The sequence below is a fragment of the Myotis nattereri genome (genome assembly GCF_964212035.1).
Source record: "Myotis nattereri genome assembly, chromosome: 2".
Lineage (NCBI taxonomy): Eukaryota > Metazoa > Chordata > Mammalia > Chiroptera > Vespertilionidae > Myotis > Myotis nattereri.
This window is the reverse complement of record NC_138076.1, coordinates 32,787,478-32,801,474: the sequence shown is the minus strand read 5'-3', so window position 1 is coordinate 32,801,474 and position 13,997 is coordinate 32,787,478. Positions and strand designations below refer to the sequence as shown.

Genomic DNA, 13,997 nt, shown 5'->3' with positions numbered 1-13,997 from the left:
TATTTTGTGTGCTCTATCTGCTGTATAAACTCTCCAGTAACTTTTCCCCTCAGCTGTTTTACTATTCAGCTCCACAAGTTCTGTTTGGTTCCCTTTTCAAAATTAATTTTTATCTTTTTACTGACAAGTGTCTATTTATTCAAACAAAATTCTCCTGGTTTTTTTCAGTTCCCTTTCCATGATTTCCTTTAGCTCTTTTAGCATATTTAAAAGGTGTAAAGTCTTTTTTTTATGTTAAGTTCAACGTCTGGGTTTCCTTGGGAATAGCTTTTGACAATTTCTTTTTTTTTTCCTGTGAATGATCCATAATTTTCTGTTTGTTTATTTGTTTTGTATTTTTCTCTGAAGATTGAACAATTTAAATATTATAATGTAGTAAGTTTGGAAATTATGTTTTCCCATCCCACAGGTTTGCTGTTGATTGTTGTGGGCTGCAGTTGTCCACTAGTTTACTGATTTTTCAAAAATATTTTTGCAAAGACTGTATTTCTTATTCTGTGTGGTCACTAAAGTTTTTTTTTTGTTAGCTCTGTGGTCAGCCTGATTTTTTTCATAGAATATTATTTATTAGCAAAGACTAATTAGGGCATATATCAACATATAGTTTAATATTTTAATGTTGATTGAAAAGCACATTTAAAAAGGTTAGTGTAATATGTACATTTTTTTGTTTGTGTTTTTTGTTAATCCTCACCTGATGATTTTTTTTCTTTTCTTTTTTTTTTTTTAGAGAGAGTGGGAGGGATGGAGAGGGAGGGAGGGAAAGAGAGAGAGAGAAACATCAATGTGAGAGAGACATTACCAACCAGGGCCAGGGGTCGAACCTGCAACTGAGGTACATGCCCTTGACCAGAAATCGAATCTGCAACCCTTCAGTGCATGGGCCAATGCTCTAACCACTGGTAAATACTGTCCAGGGCTGATATGTACATTTAAAAAAAGAGAAACAATATATTTCTTTTAAATATTTATATAGAAGTATCTAAGTTAAAAAGCATGACATTTATTCCTTTGTGTATATGTATCCACATTTTTATCCGCTCATCTATTGATGGGCAGCAGCGTTGCTTCCATATCTTGGCTATTGTAAATAATGCTGCAGTGAACATGGGGATGCATATATTCTTTTGAATTAGTGTTTTGGGTTTCTTCAGATATATTCCCGGAAGTGGAATTGCTAGATCATAAGGCAGTTCCATTTTTAATTTTTTAAAGACTCTCCATAGTAGTTGCACCAATCTGCATTCCCATCAATAGTGCACTAGGCTTCCCTTTTCTCCACATTCTCGTGAACACTGTTGTTCGTTGATTTATTGATTTATTGATGACAGTATGAGGTGGCATCTCATTTTGGTTTTGATGTGAATTTCTCTGATGATTAATGATTTTGAGCAACTTTCCATTTATCTATTGGCCATCTGTGTGTATTCTTTGGAAAAGGTCTGTTCATGTCTTCTGCCCAATTTTTAATTGGGTTGTTTGTTTTTCTGGTGTTAAGTTGTCCGAGTTCTTTATAAATTTTGGATATTAATCCCTTATCTTACGTATCATTAGTGAATATCTTCTCCCATTCAGTAGGCTGTCTTTTCGTTTTGTTGGTGGTTTTCCTTGCTGTGCAAAAACATTTTAATGTTATGTGGTCCCATTTGTGTATTTTTTTTTTCTTTTGTTTTCCTTACCCAAGGAAATATGTCAGAGATTTATTTTTTAAATCTCTAATCCTAATCCTAACAGAGATTCACTTAAATGCCAGGAACAACTGCAATAATAAAAAATAGTCCCCTTTTCTTAGCAGATTGGCTCTGAGCTGGGGCACTCCTGTAGCATTTAGTCCAGCTGCCAGCAACTCTGCCTTAGACTTCCCCTTCCACTTGTGTAGAGACTGAAGATCAACTAGAGGTGGCTTAAGATTTTTTTCAGGTCTTTTCTGAGCATGGATCTGGCTCTGGGCATGCGTGTTGCATTACAGATTCTTTGGCGTATGATGGGATAGGGTGTGAAAGCCCTTATTCCTTTAAGTATCTTCCTCCTTAGCCTGTTTCTTCTCAGGCTTTTTGTCAGTCTGCTGACTGTCCGATCTGCTGTCTCTTGCTCCAGGTAGCTACAGGTAGTATATGTCTTCAAAGCTTTTGATTGACAACAGCCTGAGGAGCTGCATCCATCTGAAGGGAGCCTCAAGATGGGTCAAAATGCATATCCTTAATGTTTGAGAATAAAGTAAGTATTTCACTTCCTGGCACCAGCAAGGTGCCACCAGGGACTCAGGCCACTATTTCCATGTCTGCTGCCAAGATGGAAGATGGTAAATGACTAAGCAAAAAATACTATAATACTTTCTTACTGAAACTTAATGGCTTTTCCCCCCCTCTTCATGAAGGCCCTTGGTACTCTCAAGTTTTTTGCATATATACAGATTTTACCTACATATTTCATACATCCAACAATGTTGACTTTTATGAGTTTTTGCCAGCTTACTTGCTGCTTCAGTGAAGAGACTTATTTTCTGAGCTTTCTACTCTGCCATTTTCCATGACATCATTCTGACATCTATAATTATATTTTTAGACAATATTTGTTGATCATCTATGATCAAATTAATATGATTCCTCTTTATTTCTCTATCCTCTTGTTCACCATACATTTTTGGATAGCAATATTATATTTCTTAATTTTTATCTATTTACTATTAAAATTTTATATTTTTATTACTTGATCTGTCAACTTTAATTTACATTCTTTAAACCCCAGCTGGTACAAATGAGACAATTGATAATTTTACTACCAATATTTTTCCTCTTCTACTTCTCTAAATTTGTTAATTATTTAATTTCTATATTGTCATGACATTAAACTATTTTATTCTTTTTTTGTCAAACAGTTCTCTTTATGTGTTTTTGTCTTTGTTTTACAAATTAATATAGTCAATACTTATTGCAAGTCCTTTTGCTGTGGTCTCATTCATGTCTTCTTTGATGAATTTAATTCTCTTCTAGTTTACTTTAAATGAGCTCATGAGAACAATGGTCATTAAGTGCTTGCACTGATAAAGCTGTTTCTTTTTAGTTTTTACACTTTTAGGACAGATGGCTAGATATAACATTCTCAGTTTACCCTTTCTTTACTTGAGTGTCTTGTAGAAATTTCTACACTGTCTTTTGTACTTTGAAGAAAACTATAATAAGAAAAATTTTTGTTCTCATAAGTGGTTTGACTTTCTTATTTGGTTATTAAAAGAATTATTTACTTACCTTAAAAATGTAATACTTATTTTAATATATATCTCAGAATTGCCTATTGTGGTAGATAGAGTAAATATCCACATCCTAATCCCCAAAACTTGTGAGTATATTACCTTATAGTTCAGAGGGATCTTTGCAAGTGTGATTAAGAAAAGGAATTAGGAGAGATTAGTCTGGTTTATTGGCGTAGGCCCAGTGTAAATACAAAGATCCTTTTAAAAGAGAGATTAGCAGGGTCAGAGTCCAGAGAAAGTAACATCGTAATGAAAGCAGATTTCAGAATGAGGTACTTGCTGCCTGGGAAAATGGAAGAGGCCATGAGCCAAGGAACACAGGCAGATTGCAGAGCTGGAAAGGCAAGGATGTGTTTTCCAAATTCCTGAAAAAAACCCCATAGACTTGCCAACACCCTGATTTTGCCCAGTGAGACTTCTGATGTTTAGAATTGTGAGATAATAAATGTGTGTTGTTGTCAGTGTATTTGTGATCATTTGGTACAGCAGCAACTAATCCAATATGATAAAAGGGTAATATGCAAATCAATTGTACGGCAGAATGACCGGTTGCTATGACGTGCACTGACCACCAGGGGACAGATGCTCAATGCAGGTGCTGCCTCCTGGCGGTCAGTGCATTCCCACAGGGCGAGCACCACTCTGCCAGAAGCCCTGAGCCGGGCTCATGTCTGGAGAGAACAGCACTAACGATGTCTGACGGATGGCACAGGCCAGCCTGAGGGACCCCCACCGAGTGCATGCATTTCATGCACTGGGCCTTTAGTAAACTAATAAAACTATTTGGAACCAATTTTTCCTGGCACATGGTGTTCCCTTTCAGTCTGTAGTAGCTCTAGCCTGCTTGACTTTTTGTTGTTTGTTTTGTCAAAACTCCAAGGTTCCAATTAAGTATATGCTGGTAATTCCTACCTCTTTTCTATATTCTATTGTTGTACATTTTTCTTAACCTTTTTTATTTCCATCTTATTTTGTTTTATGCAAAACCTTTTTCCCCCTTCAGAAACTTTTTTCCCCTTCATTTAAATGAGCTTTGCCCCCCTTCCTAATTTCCCAAGTGTTTTAGCTGACAGTGAAATTTCCTGGATTGTCTGTCTGTAAGAGATTTCTGTATGTAAGTTAGAGGTTGTTCACCTTTAGGGAGCTGATTTTTGTTGGTTCTTTGTGAGGTTTGCACTCCCAGCCCTTCTCATCATTTTTTATTCTTCTTCTCTTTACTTCTACACTCAGCCCTCAGTGTGATCTCATTTGCAGTTATTTTGTAGAACACAGATCTGTTTATTTCATATTATTTATAGGAGGTAAAGAAGGAGAGGTGTATTTTCATACTCATGTTGATAGTGGAAGTCTCTTGTTTATTTTATGCCAACATAATTATTTCATAAAGGCAGTGATGAAATTTACTTTAAATCACAGCACTTAGTCTAACTAGCATGCTAAAAATCTAAGTTGTAAGATGTAGAAACATGTTATAATGTTTATGCTTAAGTGTATATTCTAGCTTTTAATTTACTGTTTAGTTTGTTTTCTTTAAGGATTTGATATTTATTCAACAGCATATATTACTGTTTGCATACTATGTGCTAGGCTTTATTCTTAGCATTTGGGTTTACAGCTATGACCATAGAAGAACCATAGCCTTGGCCTTATGGAGTAGAATCCATGTGTGTATGTGAGTGTGAATGTGGATGTATATGCATGTGTGTGCAGTGGGGGGAAATACAGACAATACATAAAAACAAATAAACACGTACTCTCTTTAATAGGAATATTTCCAGTAAGTGGTAATGGAAAAAATAAAATGCAATAAGCATTGCTCAGAGTCACCTAAAATGGAGTAGGGAGGCCACTGAGTAGGTGGGGCCTGTGCACATCTGGTGTCTCAGTTCTTAGAACTGTTGTTAAGTCGCTGACCTTTTGCTAAACTCAACTCAAAGTTGAACAACAAACATCCTGGATCCATGATTGCTACATGGACATCTACGGACTTTACTTCCTCTTCATCATGGTGACCAAACCATCTGCATTCTTCACCTTGAAAGGAACCAGTCCATTTACACAGTGGATCTAACATTGTTTCAGTGAAAAGAGGAGTTTGCTTTCTGCTGATAACCTTTGCTAAACTCTCACAAACTCACTGAGTCTGCTCTGGGAACAGAAGGAAAACTGAGAAATCTCTCTTAGTGTGTTATTCGGAGACACTTTGTACACCCTTTGCCTCAGCCTTTCCCATCCAGCCTTTATTAGGTGAATTGCTGGAATTCAGAAGAATGAGAGAAAAAACAGACATTTCAAATGAAGGGTTTGGTCTCAAGTTCCTATGTCTGGTAGTTGTCTGGGTTAATATGTAAATAACAGTGGAGAAACCAGTGGAGTACTGTGATTTGTCTTCTTCTTCCTCTTCCTCTTCCTCTTCCTCTTCCTCCTCCCCCTCCCCCTCCCCTCCCCCTCACCTTCCTCCTCCTCCTCCTCCACTTCCTCCTCCTCCTCCCCTCCCCTCCCCCTCACCTTCCTCCTCCTCCTCCTTCTTCCTCCTCCTCCTCCTCCTCCTCCTCCTCCCCCTCACCTTCCTCCTCCTCCTTCTTCTTCTTCCTCCTCCTCCTCTTCTTCTTCTTCTTCTTCTTCTTCTTCTTCTTCTTCTTCTTCTTCTTCTTCTTATTCCTCTTCCTCCTCCTCCTCTTCCTCCTCCCCCTCCTCCTCCTCCTCCCCCTCCTCCTCCTCCTCCTCCTCCTCCTCCTCCTCCTCCTCCTCCTCCTCCTTCTTCTTCAAGATAAAATCTCCTCTATGTCTCAGACTTAGTTTAGTAATCAGGCAGAGGTGAAAAACTGACTTTCTCAATTTCCTGTCTTATAAATTGTTCTCTTCATTGTAGGAGATTACACATTTGTTCCCTGGCTTCTCAGCTTTAAAAGAGGAAGAGCCCTAGAAGAAAGAGAAAATAAAATATTAGTTAAAGAAACCGGTTACTTTTTTATATATGGTCAGGTAGGTTCCACCCTCATTCTGCTGTTGCTGTACAATGCTTCCTATTTTGTGCTCATCTCTGACAAAGCTCTTTGGTTTGTTTCTCAGGTTTTATACACCGATAGCACGTTTGCCATGGGACACCTAATACAGAGGAAAAAAGTCCATGTCTTTGGGGATGAATTGAGTCTGGTGACTTTGTTCAGATGTATTCAAAACATGCCTGAAACACTACCCAATAATTCCTGTTATTCAGCTGGTAAATAATAGTTCTCTGTAAATAGACAAAAAGACATTCCTCGATATACTGTGTGGTTTTGATTATCTTGAGTGATAAGCTGGTCTGTTTTAATTGAAGCAGATAAAATCATTACTAATAGTTTTATCATTTTTATACACATAATAAATTTAACATACATATAAAAAGGGCAGTAACTTCATAGCAATCAACACTGAGAACCATTCTAAGCTGTATCTTCTTCACACTGTAATAACAACAGTGATAATAATCTATATTAATCAAAGCATAATATGATAATTAGACTGGAGAATCTTCGGGATGAAGCCAGGGCTGTGAGGAAAGCCTGGGTCCTGGGTGCCAGAGGAAAGCCGGTACTGGCAGCCGGGGGAAGGAAGGCCTACTCTTGCATGAATTTCATGCACTGGGCCTCTAGTAGAAGAATAAGAGAATGATTACCATATGCCAGGCGCCCTGGTCTGTGCTTTATGGTTGTTCACTTAACCCTCCTGTTTCAAGAAGGTGGAATCTAAGACCCACGTTGTCTTAGGTTGCACAATGACCAAGTTCCAGAACTTGGTTTAAACCAGCCAGGTTGATTCCAGAGTGTGAGCTAACAGAAACTCTTCTTTACTTGCTATGGAAGGCGTTCCCCTTGGCTGATGTGAGCATCAGGTCAAGTTGCCCAGTGGCTTCTCACACTTTCATACAGGTGACATGTGGTGCAATGGATCCCAGACAGGTGACTTGGGGATGTGAAATTGCGGCAGTGAGCCTGTATTTCAACTCAGGGGCAGTAAAGATACGGAGAGAAAAGAGAAAGGGTAGGCTTTATTTATTTCAGGTCTGTTTGGGCTGTATTGATGTGGCCTTTATTTTGTTTGGGGGGGGGTAATTCCAAATGAATCAAGGCTGGTATTAGAAAAAAATAATATTTATCTTAACTCATTCATTCCTCTATGGTGAGTTTGACAAATCCATTTGGAACCCCAAGGAATGTCTTCAGTTGCAGTTGCCATGCATGGCAGTAGGAAAAACAGGGTTGGAGACTGGCTGCTCAACTTGAAATGGCATATTTCAAAGGCCTTTATTAAAAAATGCACAATGAATCAGAAGAAAGGGAAATAGCATGTGATTATAGAGATGATGTCATTCTGGGTCTGCAGCCATAAACAGCTTTAATAGGGCGATGAGGAAATTTGTTACATTGGAAACCCCTAATTTTCATTTAAAAAAAAGCTTCCCTGCACCCAGCAGTGACTAGTATTTTGGTGTTGCAAAATTTTATTAAACGAGGCTATGCCAACCTGCTATTTATTTATACCCATTAGTAGTTATAGCTTTACAGCAAACTTTCAGATTTTCTAATAAGCTGCTGCTCTCATATTTACTTTCTTGACAGATTTCCTGGGTGCCTTACTTTTTAAGAATAAATATTGACCCTGAAGATATTTCTCCATGCTAATAAGCTTAGTATTAAATAAATCCATTCTATAGGAAAATTCAGGTTTGTATCTGTTCTAGGGCACATGTGTTCAAAACCATTAAAAACTATACAAAACTATGTAAATGTCCAAAATGCTTCCATAGTAACCTGAAAAAAAAGTTAAAACTGGTCCTTTTGAGGGACCCAACATAATTCCAAAGAACCTCTTTTGTACACTAAGCAGAATCTTATTCATTATTCCATTTACAAATTAAATGTGTTTATTGTAGAAAAGTTTAGATTGCTATAAGCGCAAAGAATTGAAATAGCCAATAACTTAGTGTCAGAATTTTAAATAGAATCTACCTTAAAAGTAGTCAGTTTTTGTGGAGAAGTTGTGTAGATGCACACAGAAGCATTCAAATGATATGATGTCTAGAATTTGCTTCAAATTATAGATGAAACAAGATTGAGAATGGGTTAACAATCATTGAAACTAAATACTGAGTACATGGAGTTTATATTATTCTCTCTACTTTAGAAAACTTTTGACAATTTCCTACAGAAAAATAAAAAACAAAACAGGTTTTGGTAGGGGTTAATTCCCATTTTATTTAAGAGTTAATATTACTTAATGCTTTGTGATCTATAGCCTTTGCCAAAATATCATATTATCTTTAATCTCTATGATAATGACTAATAAAAAGTAATCCAAATTACTCCTTATCCCATAATCTTGCCTCTAGTCTAGAGAAAAACTATGTAATAGATGTGCTTTGTTAATGAATAGCATTTTTTATACTTTTAATGATTTATACATCTTATATGTACATTTAGAAGTAAATATAGTTGTGTATTTTTGTTTTAAATTATTATAAAAAGTTTATCATGTCAATAAAATGAAGCAAAACCATTTTTAACTATATAATATTCCATCAATGGATGTGCTATGATGCACTTAACATTTTTTTTTCTTAAACTTTAACATTTGGTTCCTGTTTAGATTCTTCATTTTATAAGCAGTAAGTGGTAAATACATTTACATCTGATGGAACTCCTTCTGTTCATTTAATTTTCTTTAGGCTAGTAGAATAGTAACTGGTTTAGAAGTCCACTGTTGTAATTTGAAGTGTAAATGCCTACATTAACCTTTTTCCAAAACAAAATTGTTTTATTTGACATTCCTTTTTATTTTCTTCCCCATTGGACAACCACTTAAAGTTTTTGTAAACCATTCTTTTCCAGGCATTGCAAAGCTGGAAGAAGGAGATGAACTTCTACTTGCGATACCACGTGGAGATGCTAAAATTTCACAGGATGGAGATGGCACTTTTTTTGGTGCATTGAAACTTCTGTGACCTATTTACACCTTGTTTGTGGCTAATTTCCTCCCTTTAAATGTATCTCTAAGGAGAAAGCACTTAACTGGAAATACCAAAAGGGGAAAAAAAAAGTAGTTACCATAGCCTTTTCTGTGAGCTATTTGTTTTGGTTTGCTGAAACTAGACCGGACAGGAAATTTAACAGACAACCACAGCCAAAGGGTGTCATGTGAATTACAAGAAGTAGAGCTCATTTAAGGAAAGATAGAATTAGAAAGACTTTTTCACCATAATGCCATGTCAAACAATTTAGTCATAGCTTCTTGTCTTAGAGGAAGCTCAGGGTTCGAAAGGGCCGTAATGATTTGTTCAAAAACAGTATTCCATTTTTCACTATGAAACAAGTGCCCATTTCCATAGGACAGTAAGACATTAGGGGAAAATCTCAGAATTCATCCTCTCTGTTTATGTAAAATACACCCCTCTCCTTTTCAGTTAACATTGGAGAAAGTAAAAAGAAAAAATATATAGAAATTTTGCATTTCCTACATGTAAAAGTAATTAAAGCCTAAATTTAAACATCATATTAAACAGTTGAAGATATAGTACTATTTAAGTCCTTTTTGGTTTATTTCAAGTTTACAATTTTTCTCTCTGATGTTATATATTACCCAATGGAACACTCCCCAACAGGTTTCATAGAAGGAGGATAACTCATGTGTCTGCACGTATGTGTGTTGTTTGTAGCTAATATTCAGAAACTTAATGTAGGGTAATTTTAATTCATGCATATAACCATTAATTGAAAAAAATACTATAATTGTTCTTATATAAAAACAAAACCTTCACTAGAAATTAATGAATACATTTGTAATAATGTAATATAAATTTTCTTTATTTCCTTTTCTGTTTTAAACTACTGTTCACATGTCCCAACCTTCAAAAACAGTCATGTTATTAGCTTTACTGAAGGTGAGGTTTAATTCAATTTCTTGGCATCCTGAATTATGCTATATGCTATATGCTGTTTATAAAGTTACCATATGCCAGAAGATACCACCTAATTTTCATTTTATAAAGAACCACATTTGAGAATGCTATAATACTGACATTTATTACATCTATTTTCCCTTTGTTTTGCTTGCTGTTGTTTTTTAAATGTCATCAATTTAAAGAGCTTTCACTTCATTAAACAGTTTCTTTCATTAGTTTAATCAGTAGCTGGAAGAATAGACCCTGCTCAGCACTAAATTTTCCCCAGACTGTATGAAAACAATTTTAAAGGTACAATTTTCAAAACAAAAGGAATGATTTGTATTTTTGTATATAAACTTAACCTTTGTTAAACTATAGTTTTGACTTTTTTGGTTAAAACAAAATCTATTTTGCAATTATTTTGTTTTACAATATAATCATTAAAAGGAAGGGGTAGGTAGGGTAGGAGTTTCGATACCAGGAGGTGGTTAGGAATTTTCCTAGTGTTGCTGCTAACTTGGATTGCCAAATAAAAACTCTCCGAGTCTTTCGCCTCATTTTTTATTGAGTTTGTCTAACACCACTCCTCTTTTAGTTTCTTTCCATTTAACTACTAAATGCCACTTTAAAAATTAAGTACATACTTGTAAAACATTAGAAAGTCACATGTGTTAGGGCATGACAATAAGGTATTTGAAATCAAGAATATTTTATATATTTCAAAAAGGATTTGTAGCCCTAGCTGGTTTGGCTCAGTGTATAGAGTGTTGGCCTGTGGACTGAAGGGTCCCAGGTTCGATTCCGGTCAAGGGCATGTACCTTGGTTGCGGGCACATCCCCAGTAGGAGGTGTGCAGGAGGCAGCTGATTGATGTTTCTCTCTCATCGATGTTTCTAACTATCCCTCTCCCTTCCTCTCTGTAAAAAAATCAATAAAATATATTTAAATTTAAAAAAGGATTTGTACACATTAGTATTATATAAAGAAAGGATATAAATTACATATTTCTTGAAGAATAAGTTCGAAAAGATAATCCTGCACTATAATAAGCTTGCACATTAAGCTATTAAAATCTGCAGCTTGCACCATTATTCTTTATAAATGACCTAGCATATTTTGTCAGCAGGTGTAGAATTCAGCCACATGAAATATTCTTAAATCTTATATTACTTTCAGTTTAAACCATTGTTAAAATGTGAACCCTGTCTTCCTCGTATATGAAATGTGAGAAATATTAGACTTTGGTTGAATGAAAGTTTATTTAGATATCAGGAAATAGAATTAAGGTGTGTATGGGGCTCCCACTGCAGCAGCAGCTGCCCGAGTTCCCACTGCTCTACCCTTCCCCCAACTTATTTTAGGAAAAAAAAAGATGTTATACTAGGATTACCTACAACAGAACATTTCTAAGGTTTAAGTGTATGGATCCAGTCCAGACACTCGTGTCCAAATCTGAAATCAGGAGTGTGATGAATAACTACTTGAGGGTATTAAATTGTTCACTTGTGTGGGAACTAAGCCAGTTAGCACAGAGCCCAGAGGGAAATCATGTGTAGCCCTCAGTGACCTCTGGAGAAATCAGCTCCACTCTCAGTCATCGTGTAAGAGACGGTCCTCCCAGTGTGGTTTGTTATGGATGCAGCAATTTATTGATAAAATTTCATAAATTCTTTTGTAATTTGAATTATGAATTATAAAATAGTGCCTGTTATCTGTCTGGCCCTATGCTAAGAACCTGGGTGTTATAAAATATTGCTTACTCCACATTAACTGTATGCACATTCACTTTGTAAAATTAATCTTGTAAGTTTGTATAAATTTGATTTACCTCCTTCCCCCCCCCCCCTTTGAGGATATTTGTCACAGCATGATTTTAAGAGTAGCCCCTCACACCCTAACAAAAAAAGAAACAACTTCAATAAGTGTCTGGCTGTGTAGATTAAGGTATGCCTACATAATGGAATGCTATGCAGCCATTAAAATTATGTCCTAGAACTCTATTCCAAGTCCTGGAAGATGATCAAGAGAGTCAAGTGGAAAAGTAGGTTATAACAGCATGTAGAGTATGATCCCATTTTTGGTAAAACAAAAAATATCAGCATAAAAATAAAGGACAAAAGAAAAGCAAACACGAAAGCAATGGTGATTGTCTTTGAGTGCAGGGGGTTATCTTAGAATGATAGAATAGTTTTAATTTCCTTTCTCTGCCTTCTCTGAGTGTTCTACAATAAGTATGCGCTGTTTTAATGATGAAACACTTCTCACCTCTTGAACTGTTACTAGAAGGAGAGTTTCACCACAGGATCTGTCTTTATTAACAAACTCTCATTAATTGGGTAAGTGGGATATCTCTCCCTTTTAAAATTTATTTATTTATTTATTTTTTTACAATAACTAAGATTTGGAAATAGCCCAAGTGCCCATCTTTAGATGAATGGATAAAAAAGCTTTGGTACATTTACACAATGGAATACTATGTACTTGTGAAAAAGAAGGATCTCTTACTCTTTGGGACATCATGGATGGACCTGGAGACTATTATGCTAAGTGAAATAAGCCAATCAGAGAAAGACAAATATCACATGATCTCACTTATTTGTGGAATCTAATGAACAAAATGAATTGACCAACAAAATAAAACCTGAAGCATGGCATTGAACAAACTGACATACCTCAGTGTGGGGGTGGGGGGTGAGAAGACATAAACCAAAGAAGTTATATACCCATATGCATAGCCCATGGATACGGGTAATAGGGTGGTGAAGGCCTGGGAAATGGGGATAGAGGCTGGGTGGAGGGGGATAAAGTGGTGAAAACGAGGGACATCTGTAATACCATCAACAATAAAAAAATATCCTATATAATAAAGAGGTAATATGTAAATTGACTGTCACACCTTCACACAAGATGGCTGTCCCCATGTGGTCAAAGATGGCCACACCCATGTGGTCACAAGATGGCCACCACAAGATGGCCAGCAGGGGAGAACAGTTGGGAGTGACCGGACCTGCAGTGGAGGGAGGGCAGTTGGGGGGGACCAGGCCTGCAGGGGAGGGCAGTTGGAGGTTACCGGGCTGGCAGGGGAGGGCAGTTGGGGGCAATTGGGCCAGCAGGGGAGCAGTTAGGCATTGATCAGGCTGGCAGGGAAGTGGTTAGGAGGTAATCAGGCAGGCAGGAAGGCAGGTGAGCAGTTGGGAGCCAGCAGTCCTGGATTGTGAGATGGATGTCCGACTGCCAATTTAGACACCCCCGCACCCCAGTGCATGAATTTTGTGCACCAGGCCTCTAGTATATAAAATAAATTTGATTAAGTTTTACAAATTAATTATGATTAGAAAGGGAATCTAAGATCTCTAGCCTTGCTCACGTCGGAGTAGCTTCTCCGTGTTCCTCTTTTTTGGGCCACACACAGGAATGAAGGGCTGGCATGGGGCAGTCAGCACCTCCAAACACGGGCTATCCCTGCGAAGCCATGTCCAGACCATCAGAAGAGAGTGCAATTTTCTTTTAAGCTTGGTTTGAAGTTGTCTTTGATTTTCTCATCTTCACCATTGGCATTATCCAAGTTACTAAGCCTTTTGTTATTTAAAAAATAATTTAATGACATTGTGTTTAAGATCACTTTAAAAATAAAGATAAAATAAAATTATAGAAATATTTAATAATACAGTACAAGGAAAGATTTGTTACTTATTTAGATTTATTTCACAATCTTATGGCCCTTACCAATACTTTGAATGATATATTTAGAATATGCGATACTTTTTTCTCTACAATTTTGGGCATTTGTTTTGTTTTAGTTTTATCTTGTATGTTTTT

The 13,997-nt window shown here is 36.5% G+C and overlaps 1 protein-coding gene across 2 annotated transcripts in view; it reads left to right on the top strand.

Annotated features, from left to right (window-relative positions):
• TNFSF13B (TNF superfamily member 13b) overlaps positions 1-10,734 on the top strand; it is a 29,762-nt gene extending 19,028 nt beyond the window's left edge. For both annotated transcript variants that reach the window (XM_081083254.1, XM_081083255.1), the window contains 3 exons: positions 6,126-6,238; positions 6,326-6,476; positions 9,127-10,734. In XM_081083254.1, the coding sequence (XP_080939380.1) occupies positions 6,126-6,238; positions 6,326-6,476; positions 9,127-9,239 (377 nt within the window). In that variant the 3' untranslated portion in view covers positions 9,240-10,734. The remainder of the gene's footprint in view (positions 1-6,125; positions 6,239-6,325; positions 6,477-9,126) is intronic.
• Positions 10,735-13,997: the final 3,263 nt, after the last annotated feature.